At 40.1% G+C, this 24,858-nt stretch overlaps 3 protein-coding genes, 1 long non-coding RNA gene, 4 other non-coding genes and 1 pseudogene across 9 annotated transcripts; 2 read left to right on the top strand and 7 right to left on the bottom strand.

Moving 5' to 3' along the window:
• Positions 1-1,852: 1,852 nt before the first annotated feature.
• Positions 1,853-7,371, bottom strand: LOC103976456 (uncharacterized). 2 transcript variants are annotated; one of them, XR_010494615.1, is made up of 5 exons: positions 5,786-7,371; positions 4,517-5,433; positions 3,111-3,167; positions 2,020-2,334; positions 1,853-1,946 (listed from the first exon to the last, which is right to left on the bottom strand). XR_010494615.1 is itself a non-coding variant. In XM_009391657.3 (4 exons), the coding sequence occupies exons 1-4, from the start codon at positions 6,753-6,755 to the stop codon at positions 2,089-2,091; spliced, it is 2,190 nt and encodes a 729-aa protein (XP_009389932.2). In that variant the 5' UTR covers positions 6,756-7,371; the 3' UTR covers positions 1,965-2,088. The 2 variants fall into 2 exon arrangements, 1 of the variants encoding a protein (XP_009389932.2); XM_009391657.3 differs by lacking the exon at positions 1,853-1,946 and having other exon boundaries at positions 1,965-2,334.
• Positions 7,372-8,404: 1,033 nt separating this feature from the next.
• Positions 8,405-14,617, bottom strand: LOC103976454 (heat shock 70 kDa protein 14). The gene is made up of 10 exons (XM_009391656.3): positions 14,458-14,617; positions 12,911-14,129; positions 12,166-12,393; positions 11,858-11,953; positions 11,555-11,779; positions 10,014-10,208; positions 9,782-9,928; positions 9,550-9,699; positions 9,059-9,189; positions 8,405-8,931 (listed from the first exon to the last, which is right to left on the bottom strand). Exons 2-10 carry the CDS (start codon positions 14,078-14,080, stop codon positions 8,724-8,726), a joined length of 2,550 nt encoding a protein of 849 aa, XP_009389931.2. The 5' UTR covers positions 14,081-14,129; positions 14,458-14,617; the 3' UTR covers positions 8,405-8,723.
• Positions 14,618-15,270: 653 nt separating this feature from the next.
• On the bottom strand, positions 15,271-15,341 carry TRNAG-GCC (transfer RNA glycine (anticodon GCC)). Its single transcript has one exon. It is a non-coding gene; the product is annotated as a tRNA-Gly (tRNA).
• A 73-nt stretch (positions 15,342-15,414) lies between these two features.
• TRNAG-GCC (transfer RNA glycine (anticodon GCC)) lies at positions 15,415-15,485 on the bottom strand. The gene has a single exon. It is a non-coding gene; the product is annotated as a tRNA-Gly (tRNA).
• A 71-nt stretch (positions 15,486-15,556) lies between these two features.
• On the bottom strand, positions 15,557-15,627 carry TRNAG-GCC (transfer RNA glycine (anticodon GCC)). Its single transcript has one exon. It is a non-coding gene; the product is annotated as a tRNA-Gly (tRNA).
• Positions 15,628-15,701: 74 nt separating this feature from the next.
• TRNAG-GCC (transfer RNA glycine (anticodon GCC)) lies at positions 15,702-15,772 on the bottom strand. Its single transcript has one exon. It is a non-coding gene; the product is annotated as a tRNA-Gly (tRNA).
• Positions 15,773-17,665: 1,893 nt separating this feature from the next.
• Positions 17,666-19,565, top strand: LOC103976589 (uncharacterized; annotated as a pseudogene).
• Positions 19,197-23,835, bottom strand: LOC135631287 (probable LRR receptor-like serine/threonine-protein kinase At1g14390). Its single transcript, XM_065138833.1, has 7 exons — positions 22,081-23,835; positions 21,868-22,001; positions 20,636-20,879; positions 20,333-20,541; positions 20,195-20,247; positions 19,949-20,060; positions 19,197-19,723 (listed from the first exon to the last, which is right to left on the bottom strand). The coding sequence occupies exons 1-7, from the start codon at positions 23,288-23,290 to the stop codon at positions 19,490-19,492; spliced, it is 2,196 nt and encodes a 731-aa protein (XP_064994905.1). The 5' UTR covers positions 23,291-23,835; the 3' UTR covers positions 19,197-19,489.
• Positions 21,656-24,168, top strand: LOC135631288 (uncharacterized). The gene is made up of 2 exons (XR_010494339.1): positions 21,656-21,781; positions 21,854-24,168. It is a non-coding gene; the product is annotated as an uncharacterized LOC135631288 (long non-coding RNA).
• Positions 24,169-24,858: the final 690 nt, after the last annotated feature.

Below are 24,858 nucleotides of genomic sequence, written 5' to 3'. Positions count from 1 at the left end.
GTTTGTAGCCGAAGGGAGGTTTCGGGTGCCCACCCTCCGCACACGTGATTGCTGAGTCGTCGGGTGGCTCCCAGCTGTCCGCGGTGCGCCTCCCTCGGTCTCTCTCGGTAGGGTTTCACCGGCCGCTTCTTCTGCCTCGTTTCCTTTCTTCTTCGTGTATGTGTGTATGTGTCTGCGTACACTTTGGCTGTAGAGTGAGGACGAAAAAGATACAGTCTGGTGATTGGAGATACATTGAGGTTCTATTTTCACGACAATAACACCACCCATTTTGCCTCGAATCTTTTCATTCACGACAATAACGAAGGGTGAGGGTTTTCTAAGGGTTTTCTTCGGTGGAAGCTCAGCCACGACGCGTATGCGCCGTAGAAATGAAAGGTCTTTTCTTAGAGCTGCAGGAAGAAGAGCTTTCATCTCTGCGACTTGTGGTGGAGTGTCCGAGGTATCCATGAAGACAAAAGGACGAGGCTTGTGTGTCTTTAAGCAGATACTACTTGAGTAGGGGAAAGAGAGATCGTTTTGTGGTTCCAAGAGCATCATCTCTTTCGATGGATCCACGGAGATGCTGTGCCGGCAAAATGGTCAGGGATGTGTGGTAATCGGAAAGCAGAGAGAGAGAGAGAGAGCGATGGCAATGGTCGAGAAGTCTGAGCGCCACTGGAGCTGGCGAACCCCATCCACGATGTATGTGGTAGCGCATGCATTCGCATACTAACCACTAAGAAACCACGTAATCATACGTAGGATGCATGTTGTGGAGGAAAGATAGCAACTCGGTTTCGCGGAGACTAATGACCAGACGCTGAGAAGAGAAAGAGTACTCAATCAGCCTTCCTGGTAAGAATCATGGATGGATGGCACTGTGATTTTTTTTCTTCTTTTTAGAATGTTGATTGGGATTGTGTGTAATTCAAAGTTAATTGCAATGTAACACATGAAACATTGCATGAAATTTATTAATGATGGATGTTGCTCACTAGATATGCATGGTTCGATAGGGTGGTGACGAAGAGAACAGAGACGATCAGGATCGTTTCACCGAGTTCTCGATGCTCCGAACACAAGCTCGAAGAGATGACAAAAGTTATAGTCATTCAACAAGAGCTTAATGAGAAAAATATTTTCTAAAATATTTTTTATTCTATGAATAATCGCTCGCAAAAAAAATTTAACCTAGTCTCGAACATTTTTGGACTAATGATTCATGTTCATTCAGGAAGAAGGAGACTGCTCCTCTCCATCATAGATGAGTCTAAAGAAAAAGAAAGGAAAGAGAAATTTTCCGAGGACACTAGAGAACCACAAGAACAGCCTAATGGTCTAGATACTGAGCAAAGCCCTGATGAGATGGCTGCTGAGCCACAAGAAGAAGATGCATCTGCAGTGGATGTGAGGGAGAGGTTAAAGAAGGTAGCTTCAAAGAAGAAGTAGAAGAAGAAATGAACCAAACAGAAAGAAAAGAACAACTAGAATCAGCAAGCGGTGCAGTGAACTGCATCCACTGTGTCAATATGATCCGTAGACATCTATCTACAGAGCCATTGTACAAACCTAACATGGGATTCCTAACCCTACTAAGCTGAGCACAAGACAGCTAATGAGGCCAAGGTGCTATAAGTGCAATATTGATAGAGGTCTGTCTTATGTTCTCAGCTTCAACAAATACATAACAAAGAGTGTTTGTAACTCAAGTTTAGGGCATCAAAGCTCCTCCAAAGTGGAGGAGACGAAGGCAGGCATTTGCATAATTTAACTTTCTTAATTATTAAGTTAGTCGACGTACCAGCAAATCATTGATGAGAGCTCCGGCAAATCCTGGAAACTTCTGATCAGTCATGTAGACTTGAAGGCCTTCTGGTAATAACTCAATTTATATATTTAATGCATCCAATCGACGCACAGTATTGTTAAGATGAAGTGAGCTCAGAATCAAGGATTAATTTCCTCTGTGGATCAGATGGAAATGGAAAATAAATAAGAGATTAATGGAAAATTTTCAACAGGTTTGAACAGGCTCACCAGTCGCAAGGTGCAGTGGCAACTCACAACCGATCTAAAATGCAGTACGGTGAAAGCCAATAAATCTTGTTATTTGATCTTCATGCACTTGGCGAGGACCTTTGCAAATCTGTTGTACATATGATTCTTCAAGTACTTCTCTTGCACCTTCCTCCTTCCTAGCATTCCCATTTTGTTCCTCGCTGATGGATTGCTCAGCAGATACTGAATATTCTGGCCCAGGACTTGTATTCCTTGCTGCCCAACTGGATGCAGAAGGCCGGTCACTTTGTGCTCGACAATCTCCCGAGTGCCCCCTGCATCTGTTCCAAGAACCTGCTCCGCAGGCAACAAGAAGAAAAAAAATTTGAAAAAAATTTATAGAGAAAAAATTTGCTTACCAAGAATATAAGACAGATCTCGATTATTGCATTTTGTATGTAAGCTGCCCTACATCTATAGGAACAATATGGAATTGTTGACAAGTTTCTCTTTTGACTTCATATTGGGTTTCTTTTGCTTGTTCTTTCAAATGGTTGGAAAGGATCGACAGATTAATCACTTCGGACGAATGCTCGAGATTGCTACCAGCTTTTCCTAGAATTAGAAAAGGAAATGATCGTGCTGTCTAGCACAAATTATGTTCCATGCCCATTGGATGGAGCATAACCAACTCTTCTCAATGTGAAGTTAAATGTAAGTTGCACTCTCATATCTATCAGCATTTAGCATTGTGGTAAAGCAACGCGATTGAAGTCATGATCCTACTTAGATTTGTGTGCATTAAGTTCTTGAATCTTGAATGGAAGTGAAAAGGCAAGTCTTATTTTCTTGCTTTATGGTGGGATCATAAGAAGGGTGTGTAGTAGTTTAACATGAGATATCGATATAAACTTGAGTTATCCTTGAAATTTAAGATTCTTTACTAAAAGTTGGTTCTGAGTAATTTATGTTTATCTAAAGGTGTTTACTTCTGAGTACATATGCATTCAACTTTAGAATGAGAGCTTAAATGTCAAGGTCATCAATCAACAGAAACATTACCCTGTACTGAAAATAAATTTGGAATGAGAGTGTAAATGTATGAAACATAAGATTTCGAGTGGCAATACCGGCAGGCCAAAAGCCATAGCTTCAATTGTAACCCTCCCAAATGTTTCTCCAAGTCCCTGTATACCAAATTGTCAAATGGTTATCAAACAATATAAAAATGGAGTCGTATTACATGAAATAATAAAAAACAACAAAAATAGTACATCAAATAATTGACGACAATAAAAACAACAAGCTATAAAGTCCCATCTTTTTGAGTCTGCACAAACCTGACATTCGATGAAATGATATTGAAGAATTATTTATTTCTTTCCTATTTGTCTCAACACAATATCCAGCAACGTGGTGGAAGGAGCAAATCATCTACACTTAATTTGAGAGATGAGAATAGGCAAATTTACAAAATTTTGGATCATGTGCAGCTAAATTAAAAGTTTTCAGCTTTTGACTACTCTTGGAACCTACATCAAACAGTATATTCATTTCCTTCTTTTGTTATCCAACGACTCATGGATGTTGATCTTTCCTTTCTGGGCTGATAGTGAAGCGATCAAAATTCTAGACATGACAAGTAGAGAAACAAGCTATTATGCTTCACAATCAAGAGAAAGAGTGACTGTCATATTCATCAAAAGACCGCTGGACAGTTTCACAGATTTCCTCCAATTTAATTTTTATACCACATTTGGTCTTAAAAGAGGTTATAACTTGACATAGTATTTAAATATATCTGTCCAGAGATATCGGATCTGGCTCAAACAAAGATAATAGCAGAAGGTTGTCCCACGGATCCTTTAGTGAGAAGGCCATCCTCAAGGAGATTAGAACATACAGAAAGATTCCTTGACTTATGATTGTTCACTATTAAGTATACAACATTAGTTTTGATTTATCACTTCTGAACTAATGGCACCTTTACTTAGGTGTTTTAAAAAAGGATCAGGTGCATGAATCAGGCACTGGATGTTTCTTAGGTCAAAGTTAGCCACAAATGAGATCCTTAGGGTAACCATGAACATCCATAATACTTGAGAAGCTAAGAATCACAAATGAGATCAGAAAGGAAGATGCTAAGGCATAGTTTGAGACTTCGTTGATGACAAAGCAGAAATCACAGGAGAATTATTATTTATAACGGAACATAAATTGGAACCTGTGTAATGATTACCGGGATATGAACATTAATGAGTAGAGACATATAGATAACAAAGATCTACATAAATCCTCCTAGAACTATAACAAAGAACATAAAAGGAGAAAAAAATGAAAAGTTTGAACAGAATGCCCATGTCATAGATTTGAATATTAAAAAAAAAAATTTAAGTATTATCAAAAGTATAGTGAGATTCTACCGAGATATATGTGAAAATGAAGAGAAAAATGAACAATGAAGTTAATGATTATCATCACAAACAAATATTATACATGGTGTACAGACATGTTATCTTAACTAATCCTGTATCACCTGGGCATTTATTACATAAACATCTGCTGCAGCATAAAGTGAGGGAACCCGTGTAGTTGCTGGTGTCCACAACAATAGTTTTGACAGGTTTGAATGTTGAGATAGAAGTCTCAGCATCGATTTTACGTAAAGCACTTTGTTGCTCTTGGATCCAAGTGAACCTATCAGAACTTTAAGGTGCTGCTCTTCTTGGGCCTTACTATCAGACAGCAAATTCCTTAGTTTTCGTTGATCTTCTCTTGTCAGACTGTTAGAAGTGTGATTACCCGAGGAAAGTATATTTGCTAATTTTGTGCGTTTCCTCCTCCTCTTCTTAGATGCTGCACTGGTAGTGTTACCCTGCTGGACATTATCCTGCTTGATTGACTGTGAGATACTGCTAGAATTAAGCTCAACAGTTATGATTGTCTTGTTCTGATGAGTAACTACTGGAAAATTCTCAGCAAATGACCTGTTTTTCTCAAACACTTCCAGGGAAACATTATGTTCAGCCACCAAAAGAGCTGATTCAAGAAATAATCGCTGACCTTTTGTGGGGTTTATACTGCTCAAGGACATCACAAGCATATCGTTGTCTCCCAAGCCCATCTCTTTCCTAACAGCAGCTCTTAATGTATTCCTCTTCTCTAGCATGCTTTCCACGCTGAATGCTGGAGTATTCAGGGAACATGGAATGCCAGCGACAAAGGCCAGTTCATCATTTAGAGAAAGAGGAACTATCATAGGTTGCGTAGTTAGATGAATGTGTTCTTCTTCACACCAAGTTAACCACTGTTTTGATTGTGACTCAGACAAGAAAGCCAGCATCTTTACTCTGCTAAGCATATCCTTTGACCGGTCAAAGTATCCTCGTCGATTCTCCATGATCCACCAAATGATTTTACTTGACCCAGCTGGAAAATGTGCCAGATATTGGTCTACAACAGTAAAATCAAGCATTCGTGGTTAGCATGGCAGTGTAGATTTGTCAGGAAAATCAGAAACTTGATAACCACACACAAAACATATTTATTGGATTAGAGAAAAACAATTAAAAATTTTATGAAATAAATTATTTTATACTTGGATTGATAATAACATCATCAAATCCCTTAAGTTGTAAGATGTACTAGAATTTATTTATGAACTTACCGCATACTCATGTTTCAGCAGCATTTAGTACAAAAGGAAAGAAACATGTAAAGAACTAGAGAAGTTGCACAATAGTAGAATTCAATGTATTATCTTACAGAATCTAATAAATTAATGCATAATTTGACTATTTCTTACTTATCCAGGATGAACAGACAGCTGATCCAGCTATAATAAGATTTGCTTTCATGGCAGTCCTGAAGCTGAACTGCGCCCTGTCTTTAAGTACTCTAATCCCTCTTCTGTCAAGCTCGGTAATTAGCCCACCTTTCATGCTTAGCACAACAGCAGAGACGGTACCGCCACAGCTCAGAAGCTCCGTCGCCAATTCCATCATCGAGAGTGGGGCTCCCGTCATGGACAGTTCATGAAATATCAACACAAATGACCGTGACAAAACAAAGCGGGCAAATTCCCCTTTCCTATCACAAGTGCCCCTCCTTTTATCAGCACTCCAACCTAGAATTCTATCCTCAGTCTTGCCAAATGGCCCCACAATCATCCCATATGAAGTATTTTTTCTTGGTATCAAACCTTCCTCCAGCGCACCAGTTCTATCTTCCGCCACTGAACCTTTCAGCTTGCCCCCAAGCTTCCGTAGTCTACGTACCATTCTTCTATTGCTCTTCTTAGTAGTATTTTGCTTTGATGAAACCTCTTTCAATTTCTTGACCAAAGTATGACCAAGCTTCTTCGAAGTCAAGTTCTTTCCTTCCAATACTACAAGATTCTCCCCAGAAGAATTGTTAAAATTTTCAGCTGTTACCGTGCTCTCCATTTTGTCAGCACTACCTGCCTTGCTCTTATACCCAGTGAGCTCTGCCTTCCGATGGTCACCGTGAGCCCACTTGGATTGCACATGGAATCCTATATAAGCCCATAAAGTTATGAGCAATAGCCAGAGCACTACACTGTTGCCTCGGATGTAATTGGAATAGGCCTTAGAATCTTTTCGAGGGGTTCTATTAGTATGCAACCGTCGGTAGGGAGCAGAATTCCTAGGAGTAGATTTCCCCGACAAAGTGGACTTCATACTTCCCGGCGTTCGAATTGCTAGAGGCCGCAAGGCATTTCCATGTAAATCCGCTTTGTTATTGATTTCCTCCATATCTCGTCTAACATAATCAAACTAGCAATGCTATTATAATCAGATCCAGACTTATCTCCGCCAAATCTTGAACTCACACTAGGAACAATATTGTAGTCAGATCTAGATGCATCTCCGCAAAATTTGAAGCTCGCTCAACAAAGTCAAAGGCTTAGAACATAGTTAAACAGATCAATTAGGTAATCCTTGGCTCCGATGTCTTCGACCCCTCATTCACATTTTACTATATCTAAGCAAGAACTCGACAGAAAACCCTAACCATCATCCTAAACCCCGCAAATTTCGGCGGAATGCGAGAGCTCGAAAAAGCTCTTGTCAGCCACAGAGTAGATACCTTTCGCTCCAAATCAAGAAGCAAGCAAGAGGCAGAGAGGTCAAACCCCAACAATGCCGAGCAACGGACCTGTCCAATCTAACAACAAGCTCGGACCAGCTCCTGGGAACCAACGAGCTAATCGGAGAAACTGGGAACAGAAAGAGAAGGAGGCAAGGAGTAGAGGAATTGGGGATTGGGCGGAGCGTCTTCGACCCGAGACATCGAGACCGAAGCTGCGGGGCGATGGAAGGGGTGATGGGGTTGAGGCATCGAGGGGACACGGGGTTGAGTTCGAGCAGTACGTTAGTCAAGGCCAAGACAAAACCCAACCGAATACCCGGGCGCAGAGAAAAGCGAACACAAGAAAGTACGGTGATGATAAGGCCAGCATGTGATGGAGGGTCAGGATATTCCGGGTATCGTGGTGGGGCTCTGTTGTAAGTGTCCGTAGCATTTATCGTCTTAAAAGAATCTGTGTCCGAACTCAAAAAAAGGTCCACGCCTTTATCTCGCACGTGATAACCACGAGTCAAGCACGTCCCGTCCAGTATAGATTAGAAAAAGTAAATTTTTAATAATTTATAATCCCCATCTTCTCTCTTCTTATTTCCTTTCTTTCCTCTTCTTCTCACCGGTCGGAGGCATTTAGTGAAAGATATAGAGGCATTTTCATCCTATTGACAAAAGAAAAAAAATACTTTCAGGTAAAAAGTAATTAGGAGGGTATCATTTGATAAAAAAAATTAATAATAAAAAAATTGATTAGAGCTATTTTCAATTAATACAATCCATTTTCATTCGGAAGATCACCACTTATCTTTTAAAAAAATAAAATAATTAAAATATTAGTTAGACCAGTTGGTAAAGATCTCATCACAATTTACTTTAGGTAAGTTGGTAAATATCTTATTATAGAACCAAAGACTCGACTTCAGCACTGTCATCACTTACCCCTGGCATTTGCTCCTAAATAATTAAAACATGTATCGCTAGTTGAATTGAATATTCCGTTTTAGGCACTCAAATATGTAATTGAATTTTTGGAATCAGTTTATTTTTTGACTGGGCATAGACCAATAGGGAGATGATATGAATGATATTATTGTAATCTTCTCAATGGTAGGTAATTAACCCTACATTATTGTTTTTCGATATATTATACTAATTTTGAATGATTTATAATTAACCCTACATCAAGTTACGAACTGAACCTGATAGCAATATGGTGGTGATGACGCCACAGGACTAATAGATGAGGAGCAGAGGATGTTCCCGCTGAGCCTGAAATTAGAGAAGAAATCAATATCGAATGCACAGTGGTGGAGATGAGCAGTGGCAAAAGCAGCTTAACTATGACATGGGAAATATCACTAGTCATACATGCTTCGGGGAGGAGAAAACACAGGAAAGAAGGGGCTGCTCAAAATTTGCACTTCCCCGTCATCAATGAATCACTAAAAAAAAAAATTTCTCGTGGGGTTTCGGATCTGAATCTAAGGGTTTTCTGTTCAATACATCGGCTCAATTCTAAGAGAAATATCTCGATCGTGCACTCAAGACCTTAAGAAGAAACCATCTCTTGTTGCTAGAATGCTGACATCGAAGACGATTTTGGAGTAGAAGGCTAAATGACAAGCATGGTACCAATGTTTCTATGCTGAAGGTACAGTCTCCGATTTGTCGGTGTCCATTGGCTCTGGGGCTGGTCGAGGCAGTGCATGACTGTCCTCTTCGGCCATGGGCTCCCCTGATGCATTCTCTCCTTCATGAGCTTGAGATTGCTCTCCGGGTGCAGCAGTTGGTGGGGTCTGCGGTTTTGCTGGAACAGGTCGCGGCTTTGTCATTATTGGTTTACAAAACCTGATCAAGCAACTCAAGCCAAAGGAAGACAAAGAATGAATGACTAGCAGGCAGATATTACTATCGAACACATGTACTGAAAACACAGCCAGTAAGTAAAAGATTAACTTCTTATGAGAAATTGCACCTGTCTAGTGCCTCGACCTTTCTCTTTATATCCGCAGAGAGAAGAACCGGAGTGGCATATTTGGGTAAGGCATCCTGCTGCTGCTGTTTCTCCCTAAGCCATGCTTCTGATTCGCTACACTCACTGACAACCTATCAAACAAATAGCATAAGAGCATCAATGCATGAGTCCCTTATATATTTGCACCTAAATTATAATATCTGAAGCATCTAAGCAGAAGGCAATTTATCAAACAGAGAACACACAGCATGTGCCAGACGCATAGAGAATGTTATTGCTCTGGGAAATAAAGACTTAATACACAGACCCCGTATTACATTAATAAAAGAAGCGAATAACCAAAGTTTCATGATTATAGGTATTTTACTGCCTATGATAAAAAAACCATTTCTTGCCAACTTTAATAACTTTACCGAGAGAGAGAGAGAGAGAGAGAGAGAGAGAGAGAGAGAGAGAGAGAGAACCTGGCAGGTGGAGAAAACATATCATACCTTCTGCTTCTCTGCTACTTCAATGTGATCAAACTTAGGATCTTTCGACAAGGCTGCTTCTCTGAAACTATGGATGCAATAAACAAGTTGATTAATTGCAGGACCTCTCTCTGTCCACTCCTTATAACGCACCTCAATTGGGTTACCTTGCTGCACCAACACAAACCATCACCATACACACCAAATCTTGAAGCATTTTTTCAGAGATCAAGACTTAAGGCAAATACTGTACCTTTTGAAGCTCCTCAAGCTTGGCAACATAAACACCCTTCGTTTCATCTTCGCCTTCCTCATACAACCAATCCTCAACTTCCTGGAGCTTTGCAATAAGTTCATCTTTCTCTGATGGCATTACGAATTCCTGATACTTATCATAAAGCTGAACATGAAAGATCAATTATTAGTTCTTATATAATAGCCAGCAAATCTGTAACACAATAGAAATATTGAGATATGTATATTACTTTGTTTCGAATGTCATAGACATATGCCTCGACAGCATTTTTCTTCTCTTTGGTCTCCTCCATCACTCGATCTTGAAGGGCCATTTCAAACTCCTTTTCAACAGCCTTTTGCAAATCTTCAGCCGACATCCCACCATAAACCAATTCCACCACAGGTACATTAGTTTTCTTTACCTTCTTTCTGGGTGCTTCAACCTGAAGGACATGCAATCTTAAGAATCTAATTTTAAAAAAAAGCAATTTTCAAAACCTTGGAAGACGAACAAAAGTATTTTAAGTCTGAAATAAAAAATTGCCATCAGCAGTATAAAAGAGGGGAAAAAACACATCTCAGTAGCAGGATATGGTTTCAGTTTATCCATTAAAGTGAAGCTCATTAAGCTCACAATGATATGGTGGAAAGAAGCACTGGAGTCAAAGCACCAAATTCACAAGTATACTAGTTATTCACATCACCTACTAGATTCCCCACCAGGATGGCACTAGCTTCATAATTGAATAAATCAGTAAAATAGTGATTTTGTACATTCCAAGTTAGTTTTAAAATAATAACCAAAACAAAACAAGATAGTGATTCTGCAATTTCCAGCTTCTTTTAAATGAAAGCATTAGCCAGAACACAAAAAAAATGCTTTAAAAAAAAATGCAAACAACCAAAAAATTACAGGGCCCACTTGATCTTTTGATATTCACTCAGCCTTCAAACATTTAACTTACTCAAAACATTATATTTTTTTAGTCAAAGATCCTTAATATGCATCTCAAGTTAACTAAAAACTTTCAGACATATATTGAAGAGGACTTAAAAGTGTGAGCTCAGATGCGTAGCAGGTTAACCAATTTCAGCATCAGTAAAGCTGAACAACTTGGCCTGCCCCAGTCCCACACATTGGTGAAGGACCCACTCATTAGATTGGCCCGGCAGACTGATCGATAAATTGAATTTCTTAGACAATGCACTACAAACTTTTGTGATAAGGAGTTCAGAAAAGCTATAGTGACGCAAAAATCTCTAATGGTAATATGCTTTAACAGCAATTTCAAAATTCAGGTAACTTAATTATGTGCATCTTGCATGCTAAGCACTAATCCTGAAATTTGTTAGAAGGCAACCAGTATAATGGCCAAACCAGGTTAGGTGGCAGTCATTACCAACCTGTCAGAGCATGAAAATTCTGTTAGCTAAAAAAATTAGGAAAATGAAAGATACAATTTAGTAAAAAAGATATGCCTTGAAAATTTTGCACTGATTAGATTATCAATAGCAGATGCTAAGGTCCAGGTTGCCCTCCATGAGTAAAATCAATTATCTTTGAATTTCACAAAAGATGAACGAAAGAAAATGCATGTCACCAAAGGACAAAAGCTAAACTTGACAAATCAATTAGCAGAAAAAAAAAAGATCAAGATATCTTTGAATGTTAAGGGAAAAGAACATACATATAGAGAAAAAACAAATATTGACCCAAATAGGCATGAAAAGTTTAGGCCAGAAGTCAAAACTAAGCTTAGCATAAGGCAAACAAGTATAAGTTACAAACCTTGTTATCAGTTTCCATCTGTGCAGGTTTCTCATCAGACTCTGGTACTGCAGTGTCAACCTCACCAGAAGAATTATTAGCTGCATTCTTCGAGTCCTCCATTTTTACATCAGTTTCAGTTTTTGAGACTTCATTAGTGAGTTCGCCCATGTCCATTTTTGTAGATTCCTTCGGTGGCTCCACTGCAGCTGAGACTGGTACTTCAACTTCTTCCTCCTCCAACATCTGTACAAATAAAATGATCTCATGGTAAAAGGTAAATAAAAAGGTCAATGAATACAATTCAATGCTTTCCGTGCTTACAGTAGCTGACTCAATGGAAACAATTCCATGGAGATTTAAATGAACTTTTACTTTCAGCTTAGCCTTCTCGCCTTTGCTGGACAGGAAAGGTCCAATCTGCCAAACAATATTTAAAAATTGTCATAGAAATCTATGAGCCGAGCAAGCACTACCATGTGCTCAAGGGGATGAAATAAATGGAAGTTGTTTTTAAAATTTTTAGAAATAAATTTTTTCCACTCCAAAAAAATAAAAATAAAAAATAATGTAAGCACGTCCAGCGGAAAAAAAAGTTACCAACATATTCTTGGTATAAGTCAATTAATTACCGTGTAAGTGCTGATCTTGGCTGGAACTTGCACATCAGATGAGTCAGTGTACACAGCATCAACAGTGATTGTACTAGATCTAAAGAATGTAATAGCCTTGACACTGGGAAGTGGGTTCCCTTTTGGAAACACAACTGTACTCTGTTGTTTTTCTGTTCCACCATTCTGAGAGTCAGTGCCAGATCCTTTCCATGATAAGGCTATTGGGAAAGGGAAGCTCTCATGAACCTTCAAAAAAATAAATAAATAAAAGTATGATGTCAAAAAGAACAAAATATGAAGCATCAACTATAAAAAATACATAGAAAGCTCCCTTCAGTCCATATCACATATAGAAATGCATTCATGTGTATCCTAAATGTACCCAGACAACCCAGGTGGATCATCAGTGGTCTTGTTATCAGGTGTCTCGACTCTGGATGACCACTCCCTTTGATATATATAAAATAACAATATTTTATATTTGCCCATCCCAGAAATTTCCAAACAGTTGACCAATCAATAAGCTTAAACCAAAAAACAAATGTTAACAATAAAAATAATGAGAAAAAAGATGTGCAAAGTTAAACATAATAAACTAGAATGTGATAAACTGTTAAGAGCTATAGTGATAAAGTATTAAAAAAACCACTATGTAGCCACCAGAGGAAATTGTATTAGCACATAAATAAAAAATACTTCAGATTAGCATTAAACTAAATTTTAAATTTCACGCGATAAAAGAGAAAAGCAAAAAACTTTGTACCTGAAATTCCCGCACTTTGAATGTGGGACTCAGAATAGCACACTGGAGGGCAGAGCCCCGAGCAACACATTCACTTGCATTCATGGTACGCCTAGGCTCTTTCCCGAAGAACTCTGTCAAAATCTTGATAATAGCTGGAACACGGGACCCTGACCCAACAACTTCAACTGTGTGAATATTCTCCACGCTCAGCCCAGACTCTGAAAGAGCCTTCTCTAAAGGTCCCCTTACGCGTTCTAAAATGGGGATGCTGATCTTCTCAAACTCATCTCTTTTAATGAAGCCTCTCACATCCGTCTCATCCATCAAGCACTCAATGTTCAGTGGAGCCTCTGGATTTGCACTGAGAACCTTCTTCAGCTTCTCACAGGCTGTGCGGAGCCTGAGACAGGCCCGGGCATTCTGATACACATCAATTTTATACTCATCCTTGAACTTGGCCGCAAAGTAACTGAAGAGCACTTCATCAAAATCTCTACCACCAAGAGACTGATCATAAGCATGTGCCAAGATCTTCAATTGTCCCTTCTTGTAACCAGCGACGCACACCTGCATGCTTGCATGACCCACATCGACAAAAGCTACATTAAGCTGGTCATTCTCTGGCAGGTCCGTCTTATAGATTCCATATGCCAATGCAGTAGCAGTAGTCTCATGAAACAAGCGGAGAGGGTGCAGACCAGCGATGGTAGCAGCATCCATCACCGCCCTTCTCTGGAGATCATTGAAGTAAACCGGAATTCCAATGCAGCAGTCGACCACTGCTGCATTTAGATTCTTCTCAGCAATGCTCTTCAGGTTAGAGAGAACCATAGCAAGAATTTGCGTCGGAGTGAACGCCCTCTGCTCCCCAAGGTAGTTTGCATGGATCAGCGCAAACCCATCAGGCCCTTCGGTTACCCTGAAGGGAAAAGACTGGATATCCTTCTGTACCTCTGGATCTGAAAATTTCCGACCAAGCAGGCGCTTGATTTGCGAGACCGAATTCTTGGGGTTCATCGTCGACGATGCGGCGCCGGCAGTCCCAATAAACCGCTGCTTCTCGCCGAAGCAGACGATGGCAGGGGTCTCACGCTTCGATTCGTCGTTAAGAACCACATCGATGCCGCGTTGCCGGGCCACCGCAACGATGCAGCTCTCGTTCCCGACATCAAATCCCACGACGCTCATGTTTTATATATATAAATAGAGTCTCCGGTACGAAAAGAAACGGGGATCTCTGCACCAATGCATGCAATACACGATTTTTAGTCATTAAGACCCCAAGAAAGACGAAGAAAAACACATTTTTCGCACGCAAAATTTAGATCCTGTTATCCAATTCTAACACTCCTACGGGATGGTAACCGTAAGACAGAGCGACTTGACCGCCCATATGATATAAAGTTTGACCAAGAGCGTAAGAACGGATCAAGCAGCAGAAAACAAAACAGCTAACGAGAATCGAGCGAAATGGGCAAGTGATTGATCGAAGCATCGCAAAAGGTCAAGGATTTCAGGCGAAAAAACGCGAGGGGATCAAAAAATATGGAGGTATCGGATCGTACCTCAAGGAAACCACAGAGATGGTGCGAAGTGGTGCCCAACCCCTTCCTCGAGCTCTCACTCCTGATCGAAATCCACCAATTCGTCGTCGTTCGTTAGGTTTCCCCTGGCGCAGAAGAAATCGAGGGGAGGGGGGAAGGGCGCACATATAAGCGTCGCCCGGTTGGCGTCGCTTTTTCTAGAACCATCTAATCCAAAGGGCTTAGAGATGCATGTCTCGCCGGACTAGCAATTATTTTCAACCGTCGATCCAGCTATGGTCCACCCGGCTTGCGGTCCAGATAGTCCGATGCGCTGGGGCCCGGAAAGCTGAGTCCAGGCACGTGGCTGAGGTGGTGGCAGAGCGTGCAATTGAACCGACCATTTCGTGGTGTGGACCGGGTTCGAGAAGGATCTATTACACCCATGCGTGATTGGAAGCGTCGAAGATGTTATTGTGGGTCCCGAGTCAAACCACGATGAAGTCGAAATGCGGGTAAGTGAATGAATGTTTTGCAGTAAATCCTTTGCTTTAAAGTCCGAACTCCGCACCCTCGCCCAAATTACCCCACTCTTACCTACAATCGTAATTGCAAGCGTTGAAGCTATTAATGTGGGTCCCGTTTCCAATTGAAGAGAAGTCTCTGCGTGGGTAGGAGAGCGAATTAGACGTGATAAGAATGCGATGGAATGTTAGGGCGGTTGTATTAAAACAAATTAAAGGATACAAATTGCGATGGTTGTATTAAAACTAAAATAAATCACCCAACCAATGAGCAAATAGAGCATATATTAATTACTATGAGTAGATAATTAACAAAAGAAATACAATTAAATGCACCAGCCGGGAATCGAACCCGGGTCTGTACCGTGGCAGGGTACTATTCTACCACTAGACCACTGGTGCTTCGTGATTAGTGCAAACATTTCAACCATTCATAGTGTTTATATTTATTTAGATTCACGAAAAAAATACTATATGCACCAGCCGGGAATCGAACCCGGGTTTGGACCGTGGCAGGGTACTATTCTACCACTAGACCACTGGTGCTTCGTGATTTGTGCAAACAATTTAACACTTCATAGTGTTTATATTAATTTAGATTCACACAAAAAATACTATGCACCAGCCGGGAATCGAACCCGGGTCTGTACCGTGGCAGGGTACTATTCTACCACTAGACCACTGGTGCTTCGTGATCAGTGCGAACATTTCAACCATTTATAGTGTTTATATTAATTTAGATTCACACAAAAAAATGCTGTATGCACCAGCCGGGAATCGAACCCGGGTCTGTACCGTGGCAGGGTACTATTCTACCACTAGACCACTGGTGCTTATGTGTTGTGAAGCAAACAGTTAAATTATTTATAAGCAATTGGTAAAATATTCAACATAGGTCAACTAGAAATATGCTTCCTGTCGATTGGATGATATCAATAGGATCTAATACAAAGGCTATATTTCTGATTGCCCTAACTTACAATACAAAATGAGCTTTAGAACTTTGAGTTTCCCAATTATTTAATTTTTTTTTTTTATATTCGTGACACAAATGTTAAATGTCATAAAACTTTTTTCTTTACAAGATAAAGGCGGGTTTTGATCTTGCAACCTCATATTATCTTTAGTAATATTTTTAAAAAACTTATTAGATGAAGTTTCATACTAATAACTTTTGTATGTTGATTCATTACATTAATATCATATCAATGTTTCGGATGTAAACATCCTCTATTAAAGTAAAATAATATAAAATTTGAAATGCTTAATTTTTAATAAATAGATCTCATCATAAACAAATGTTTTAAGGTAACAAAGGATAAAACTTGATCGAGATGGTGGTTTATTATGAGATAAATTTTAAAAAATAAATAAATAAAATTACATCGAAAGGTATGAGATGATATTGTTATCTTTGTCGAATGTGAGATGAATTAACTAGGACGACCTAGATTCTTTGTTCTTAGTCGTGAGGACAGATAATAATACTTAATTAGCATGGGAATGATGATAAAGATGTTAATTGTAGTATTTACCTATCATTTTTATATTTTAGTTAATTAAATAAAAAAAGAAAGAGAATGAGAGTTTCGATCCATTCAATCGATTGTCAAAAGAAAATGAATCTATGATGAATCAAAAATTATTAATAAATAAAATATATTTGACAAAGATGTGGTTGATGGAGTGATGATTGGAAGGACAGATAGAACAAAGTGTCGACGTATTTGCAGTGGATGACGAGTGTTTGTACTTTTTTGGTACTTACGTACTCACGTTAGCTTTTGTCGGATCCGACAATTGAAAGCCATAAGACGTACAACGCCTTTTCCACTGTGATGTCAAGTCACAATGAATGAACCGAAGGGACTGATGCAGCTTTGATGATGGATTGTCCTTCGGACGAATTTTTAATCAATTTTTTTTCTTGTAAATTGTTTTTCTGATTTTTCTTTTCTTTAAGCACACAAACTCTTCACCGAAGTATACGACTGTTATTTACTCTCTTTTTTTCTACGTAAGAATTTTTTTATGATTTAAACAGCATTTTATATCATTAAAAAAAGGGCATCGAATCCATTAGGAAAAAAAAGAAGAAAAACTTATATGAACTGATAAATGTCATCAGTTTTTATGTCATGTCTATATTCATGTATCAGTTTTTAAAAAAAATCAAGTTTTTACCCTTTTTTTTTTTTTCTATAAGAGCACTTATTTTTGGTTTATTAGTGCATAGTACCACTTATTTTTAAAAAAATAATATTACTACTAACATTTGTCCCATCATTTTGTTGCCTTATCCATTGCTACCAACGTTCCCTCATTCGTTGTCTCTACCCTTGCTCTCATCTAGTATCATCGAGCGTGTCCTCGCCCTTGTCCACCTGATTATAGCTTCATCTTTATCAATCACTAAGACCTTGTCTCAAGACCCTCGCTATCCATTTTCTTTCTCACTTTTATCGTCAATATTTTCATCTCATACACTTAGCACTATTGATGATAATGACAAAGAATGGATAACACTTAGCACAATAGGCTACACAGGAGAGGAGAGGGGACAACTCAATATAATTATCTTCTTTCCTCGAGGATAAGGATAATAGGGCGAAGATATATATATATATATATATACATAGTAAAAATAAATAAATTTTTGACTTTTTTCTTAGAATATATATATATATATATTAGAATCAACTTGACGTTGCAATATCGAAGGAAGCATGGCGTCGCCTCTCTACTTCACGTCTGCTGTGAAGCAGTTCTCTTCAACTCTTCCTCCTCTTCTTCGGGTTAATAATAGAGGAAGAAATATGACAAACGACTCTTTGGTTTCAACTTCCCACACCTCTCGCGGTTCTCCTTTACTAAGCGCCTCCCCCGTTGGCGCGCTTCCGGCGGACGCCGCGGCGGCCAGAGAGGAGGAGGAGGAGCAACAGAAGCAGAGGAAGTAAGAAGCTTCTTTGCCGTCTCCGTTGAAGGCGGGATCGCTGCCGAGGCACGTGGCGGTGATAATGGACGGGAATTCGAGTTGGGCGTGGGCGAGGGGGCTGCCGGCGTCGGTCGGGCATGTGGCTGGGTACCGCGCCCTCAAGAAGATCGTCGACATGTCGTCCCGGTGGGGGGATCCGGGCGCTCACCGTCTTCGCCTTCTCCTCCGAGAATTGGCGCCGCCCCAAGGCTGGTCGAGGTTTGCGGCTCCGTTTCTTGCGGCTTCTGGTTTCTGATCCTTGGCTAACTGCCGGTTCTGGCATTTCGTCGAACAGGCGGAGGTTGATTTCCTGATGATTCTGTTGGAGGGTGTGCTGAAAGAGAACATCGGAGATTTCTTCAAGTACGTATTTCGATACTGTATTTACTTTGTTTGGTTAAATCTCATTAGCTCCCGCAGGGCATGCATGAACCTTTCATCTTTGTTCGGTAACCACTGATCGGTAAAGAACATCTTAACCTTGGTAGATCCAATGATCCTTATGACACTAGAAAATATAGCTGTTGATGTACTTGCCCTGATGCCATTTGCTTTCAATGTGACAGCAGTAGTACTATCTTACTTATTTTCTTTGGTAGATCCAATGATCCTTATGTATAAAAATTTGTGTGATTATAGGCTCATAACAATTGATACCAAATGGAATTTGAGTTTGGCAGGGCTAATTCACCAAAATAAGCAGCTTGATAAATCAAATTTAAATGGTGTTCCAAGGATGAAATTTGTTCCTTCTTGCCCCACGGATTTTCTTGAATTTATATTCCGGCTCTTGTAAACATGTCTGTCTTCTGGACCTCATCACCTCCTACAGCTATATCTGCATCTCAAAGACTGATTCATACATTCCATGGACACATTTGCTAACTCTTATTGATACATTTACAACCTTTCCAACACACTGAATTTTGACTACAACATATAGACTTGTGTACAGTCATAAGTAGGAGCTGCTCGATCTTTTCTTTTTTTTTTCTTCACATGGAAATGTGGATCCGAAATATTTGTGGTTTTCCATGTTAAAATGAATTCCATTGTGAACTAGAATGATACATTGAAAACTGAACCTTTTTTTGGTAAGTATGAAAACTCAATATCAGGTTGCATATTTTGAAGGCTTCATGTTTGCTATGAACATCCTCTTCTTTCAGAAACAGCCATCTTCATCTGATCAAACTGTGATGATCTACAAAGATTGTCGCTGGTATCTTCGAGTTCAGTAAATGCATTTATCTGACAGAATATTGTCCACTGTTCAAAGCACGTTCATGATTATATTGTTTTGCTAATGCATATAAAAGAAATGATTCTAGTGACCTTACTCCATGGTAAGAACACTTTTGAACTGCACTTGAGATACAGAATGCTATAATGTATACCTTCAGCAAAGCTCTCATATATTTGAACAACTTGATCGCATAATGTACAAATGCAATCTTATTTTGTATATAAAGTTGCTCATGTGAATATACAAATCATCATACCACTGTGATTTCAGATAGCACCAAGTTTTTTGTATCACCACCGGAGAATGAAGAGTAGGAAGTCAGTTCCGGAACTAGATTTGGATGTCTAACCTTTCACTGCTTGTCCAGCCATCTTGGACCTGCACAGAGTATTGCAAGTTCCATAGTACATCATCGATCGATGGGCGCTGCTTAGGATCTCTGGATGTACAACTGAGGGATATTTCCACTGCTGTTCTTAAGGAGTCGAGAGCAGAACTTTTGCGAATTGCAGGGTCCGTGAGTCCTTTCAGGTTTGCTGGGTTTTCTACTAAAATTTTCTGAAGCTGAAACAAGTAGTTCATGTGCTATATGATAAGTTGCCACAGTTGACATGTTATTTACTGATCATTTTAACAGAAAACAATTATTTTTTTTTGCAGATGCCATTAAAATTTAACACTCATTTCCGATAACTATGCAGATATTATCTTTTGGGTGATACATTAGACGTTTGTTTTCTTTCCTTTTCTTTATGTTCAACTTAAGTCAGAGGAGAAGTCCATTTTTACCTTATGCCTGAGAGAATCTAACTCATTTTTAGACCCTGCTGATTTCCCTGTGATAACCTCTAAAAGAATGAGCCCAAGCTGATAAATATCTTCTTTTTCACCATTCTCGACACTGCAAATACCGCAAGAACAGAAAAGATAAATTTAGATTCAATCTAATTAGGATTTTAACAAGATGACCATGTATTGGCTGAAATGAATCTTCGCATGTACTGTGGTTGAAATCATTCGGACAAGATATATTACCTGCCAAGATCTCCCTTATCGGCTGCATTAGTCAAAGGGATGTCACAGCCTACCTGATAGATCAAAGATAGAGACTCAGATACAATTAAAAAACAGAACATAATCGAACAACTTCAGCTGGAATCATTGATGCATTACCCTGTTATTTTTGAAATTTGGAAGTGTTGGAAGATTGTAATTGCGAATCTTCGCGGTGAGAGTTTGATCCAACAATATATTATCCATGTTAAGATCATTTCCAACAATACCAGGAACTGCAACAGTATGTAAGAATTGGATTCCCCTTGCAACTCCAATAACAGCTGACACTCTTTGCGGCCATTTCATTGTTTCGTGCTCTCTCCATTCTGCACAAGTCATTAATAAAACAATAGTAATGAAATCCTCTAGTTTCATCATGAACCTCATATAAATCAAGAGAAACTTTGCCTTTGCTATTACCACTAAGTTGATCTCTCAGAGTTCCACTATTGATGTACTCAGATACAAGAAAGATGGTATCCATAGTGTTAGCACCATCCTGGCTGCTAACAATGCAATGTCCGACAATGCTGACTAAATGACGGTGCCTGAGCTTCGAGACAATTTCCATATACTGAAGTAGGCTCTGTCGTGAAAGTTTTTGTTTCAATTTCAGGCATCTAACGACGATGCAAGAGCCATCCCGGAGCCAACCTTTGTAAGACTGAGAATACACACATTCACAGTTTAGAGAGTTCAGCAAAATATTTTTTTCAGGTGGTTATGACAAGAAATAAAGTGAAACATGAAATGGAAATGTTGAATGCTGGGAAAATTTAGTATTTATCATCTCCATCACCAGCGTGTATCATTTAAGAGAGGGAACCATTAAACAGACTCCATAATAGATTGCAGCACTGTATAATAGCCTTGCGATAGATATCTTTGGGTTCTCTTAAAAATGAAACCTTACAAGCTAAACTTATAGCAAATGATGTATACGAAATGATCAGGTTCATGTTTCTACCTAGTAGAGAGCCTTTTATTGCCTATGAGGTCTTTTGCTAGAAATAATTTGAGTGCATCCCATGGATAATAGAGACACTCAACCTTCTTAAGGTCCAATCATGGTGAAAAAATATCCACATAAATTATGAGGTTTATTTGACTTAAAATTGTTCACATATTGATAACAGATGTCTTCATCTAGGATTTCCAAATGAATTATTATTGCCTTGGCTTTTTTGAAAGATATTATTGCAGAAAGTTCTGCATATAATGCTGCTATTCGTCTTTCGCATACATGCAGACTGATTTTGTTATGATTTCTTATTTACCAATATTTTGTAATCAGGGAACTGAGTCCTTCGTCTTTGGATATACAAAATATTTGGCACTTGTCCTTAGAAACAATATCTTTTCAAATGAAAGCATGGCAGCATGCACTATGATTTAGTGTTTTTAACTGCAGGAGACAGAAAAACCAGTCATCTTCATTGATCCTCAGTTGTTTCATTCAGCAGGGAAAAAAATGAACAGGACAAGAACCAAAATTTGGACCGCAAAAGATGCAAATGAGAGTTTTTACCAATACATTCTGAAGGCAAAATCAGAGCAAGCAGGCTGGTAAACAATGAGAATTTTTCCAAGCTTGAGTTTGTTATTATTTGATACAAAAATAACTAAATTTTTTTGCAGGTTCAAATCGATACCTGTCCTCGAGGACCATCTTCGATCAAGTTTAATGAATCGAAACTATCAGTCGCTTCTTCAAGCTCCTCCATACTGAAAACATGATACGGCATTAGCCCAAGAGTCCCTATCCGCATTGCATGAGACATGTGCCCTTCAAAAAGGATCAAAATTTGGCATCAGCGAGTTTCGATGAGATCAGAATAGAAACTGAATCGACAAATCCTTCTTACTTGCTTCAGCTGTACTTCTTGGCGCAACCTGCATAAGAGATTTCCCTGCAGTGGGTGTGTGAAAGGTGCTGACCTCTGCATCCTCTGTTCTTATCTTCCTAAACAGCAAGAAGACCAGTAATCCAATCAGCACTGCACCAGCGACGACTCCCCCAACAATGCCAAGTATAAGGCCCAGCTTGCTCTTGGATCCACTGATTTTATTTGCCGAAGGCAAAATCGCGGCCATCGCGCCTTGATTGCAGTAAGAATTCGGATGCTGGAGCTCGAAATCATCTGAATTCAAGCAGTTCCCTGAGCTGAGTACTACTCGGTTCGAGGAATTCGCTTGGATGCATGAAGGCAGGCCTCCCACCAAAAGATTGTCTGAGATGTCAACGTATGCGAGCTTGCTGCCGCAGGACGAATTCGCCGGAACTTCTCCCGTCATCCTGTTGCCAGACAAGTCGAGGTACTGCATTGACGGTAACGAGAACAAGAACGCAGGAATCCATCCATGGAGATGATTGGAAGACAAATCCAGCTTCTGGAGGTGGCCGAAGGATGCGAGTCGAGGCGGGAGACGGTCTTGGAAGCTGTTGTTTTGAAGGAGTAAGCTGACAAGGCTACTGCTCACATAGGGGAATTCTGGCCCGAGGTGATTCCCCGACAAGTCCAGTTCGGTGAGAGTCGTCAAGGGGCTGAGGTCAGGAACCGTCCCGTTGAAGGAGTTCCCGGTCAAGCAGAGATTTTGGAGGCTGGTGATGTTGGAAATCGCCGGTGGGATCGGCCCCGAGAAGTAATTGGAGCTCAAGTTGAGGACTTGGAGCGAGGAGAAGCGGTCCACCTTGCCGGGGAGCGGCCCCCAGAGGCCGAGGGAGACGAGGGAGAGGGTGGTGAGGCCGGAGAGCCTGGCGAGGGTGGTGAATAAGGAATCGGAGGAGAAGTTGGCTGACAGGGGCCGGTCGGCGACGCCGACGATGGAGAGTCCGGTAACGCGGCCACCGGAGCAGGAGATGGAGAGGGAGAGGGAGGCGGGGAGGTAGCACAAGGCGGTGGCGTTGGACCAGCCGGCGAGCGGCGGCTGGTACTCCAAGAGGCGCTGGAGGCGGAGGAGCGTCTTGTACTGGGATGGGGACAGCGGTTGGGCCGCCGAAGGGGGAGAGACGAGGAAGACAACCAAGACGGCGGCGCAGAGGCAAGCGATGGAGTCCCGCGTTAAAAATCCCATCTTTAACGATACGATTAAGCGTTCAGTGATCCACTGAAGCCGTGCAAAAGCAGCAGAAAGGAACAGACACAGAGAAGAAGCTCAGAGTTGGCATGCAAAACAGCGATGCGCATCAAAGCTATGCATGAAAGAAAAGCTCGTCCGTTTCTGCAACGGCAAATGTTGTGTCTGCTGGGCGAAGGAGATGGGTGGACGTGACTCGTGATCGAACACTTAGCGATGGGAAGATGAGGTCTGAGGTTCCTCGGAGCTTTTTGGGGAGCAGCGAGAAGAGCCGCGGGGTGCAGGAGAGGGAAGCGGGGACGGGGGCTGTGCCTTCGGCTTCGACAGCCTACCCACGCGTTCGTCTCACTTGCCACGGCTCTCGCGGTGACCAGAAGTGAACGGACCGCAATGGCGCACTCGCTGCCGACCTCTCTCTTCTCTCTCCACTGAAGACGATTGAGATCGTTATCTTTCGTTACATAGTCTTCCAAGAGGAGATCTATAAGACAGAGAAAAGGAGACCATTGATCATTAAGGATTGAATAGATGAAGGTTGAAGATAGAGGGAGCTCTTTCGTGCAACAAAAAGGAAACGTAAGCCATGCTTTTGTATGCCAATTGAGATGCACATAAACCTACACAAACTAGTCTTTATCTTTGACTAACGCTTACACTCTATCTGGTCCGAGCTTGTAAGGTCCGAGTCCACTTCACACGATTAGTCAACGTGGAGGACTTGACCCAACCATAAGCCACCATCCGCGTGGGTCCATCTGCCTAAAGTTAGGCCTTTAACCAAGATGGATGGCACATGTATTCTTTTGGTGTCATCATGCATGCGATGTACTTTCTTTCCAAGGAAGACCTCAAAGTAAACTTAGGCAATTGATATATGTCTGTATGCATGTGTGCGGCTCTTTCTCCTTCGTTTCATCCATCGTTTACAAACCATTGGATTAAATAGATCGAATCCGTCACGTTAGATCCAACTATCGAAGCACATGCATCCATTTAATTCGATTTCTAAGATGTATACTTTAATTCAATTTGAAAGCGACCCAAATGGTATGCCTTTATACCTACCTTCTCGGTTGTCCATACTAGGATTTGTAATGAATGAGCAATAGTTGTACTTTCAGAAATTGGTTTTATGATAGAGAAATGAGAAAATGATAGTAAATATATCGTCAACTAATCACATGATACTTAGTTATCACATGATATTCTGAGTGAAAAAAAATAAAGATTACGTTTTATCTGTTTTATGTATCAGATACATGATTATGTGCTATCTCTTATGGGTAAAAGGTAAAAGGGCGATTGTTAGAGATGGTTAGAGGCTATATTCTCATAAAATATTTCATAAAAATATTATATTTATTTATGACTAAATATAAAAATTTATATTTAATAAAATGAAGTGGGGGTTACAATTTTTTTGATCAATTATTTTCATACTCATATATCTTAGATTATTAATCTGGACGTCAAAGGAATGAGGTCGAAAAATCTCTCTCTCTTTTTGATTTTTTGTACAGGTAATACCTCGAGAGCTCAACATTTTTATTTAAGAGGTATCTTGA

Source organism: Musa acuminata, chromosome BXJ3-2 (assembly GCF_036884655.1).
Source record: "Musa acuminata AAA Group cultivar baxijiao chromosome BXJ3-2, Cavendish_Baxijiao_AAA, whole genome shotgun sequence".
Classification (NCBI taxonomy): domain Eukaryota; kingdom Viridiplantae; phylum Streptophyta; class Magnoliopsida; order Zingiberales; family Musaceae; genus Musa; species Musa acuminata.
This window is presented reverse-complemented; position numbering and strand designations above follow the sequence as displayed.

Excerpts from the sequence above, each read along its gene's own strand:
- LOC135631287 (XM_065138833.1), bottom strand. The coding sequence starts at position 23,290 with ATGGGATTTTTAACGCGGGACTCCATCGCTTGCCTCTGCGCCGCCGTC. Across the intron at positions 22,002-22,080 it reads AAGAAGTACAGCTGAAGCAA|GGCACATGTCTCATGCAATG; the intron begins GTAAGAAGGATT and ends TCCTTTTTGAAG. Across the intron at positions 20,248-20,332 it reads CAAATTTCAAAAATAACAGG|GTAGGCTGTGACATCCCTTT; the intron begins GTAATGCATCAA and ends TTGATCTATCAG.
- LOC103976456 (XM_009391657.3), bottom strand. The coding sequence starts at position 6,755 with ATGGAGGAAATCAATAACAAAGCGGATTTACATGGAAATGCCTTGCGG. Across the intron at positions 5,434-5,785 it reads TGTCTGTTCATCCTGGATAA|ACCAATATCTGGCACATTTT; the intron begins GTAAGAAATAGT and ends TTACTGTTGTAG. Across the intron at positions 3,168-4,516 it reads TTTATGTAATAAATGCCCAG|GGACTTGGAGAAACATTTGG; the intron begins GTGATACAGGAT and ends TTTGGTATACAG.
- LOC103976454 (XM_009391656.3), bottom strand. The coding sequence starts at position 14,080 with ATGAGCGTCGTGGGATTTGATGTCGGGAACGAGAGCTGCATCGTTGCG. Across the intron at positions 12,394-12,910 it reads TCAAAGTGCGGGAATTTCAG|GTTCATGAGAGCTTCCCTTT; the intron begins GTACAAAGTTTT and ends ATTTTTTTGAAG. Across the intron at positions 9,700-9,781 it reads AGCTTGAGGAGCTTCAAAAG|CAAGGTAACCCAATTGAGGT; the intron begins GTACAGTATTTG and ends GTGTTGGTGCAG.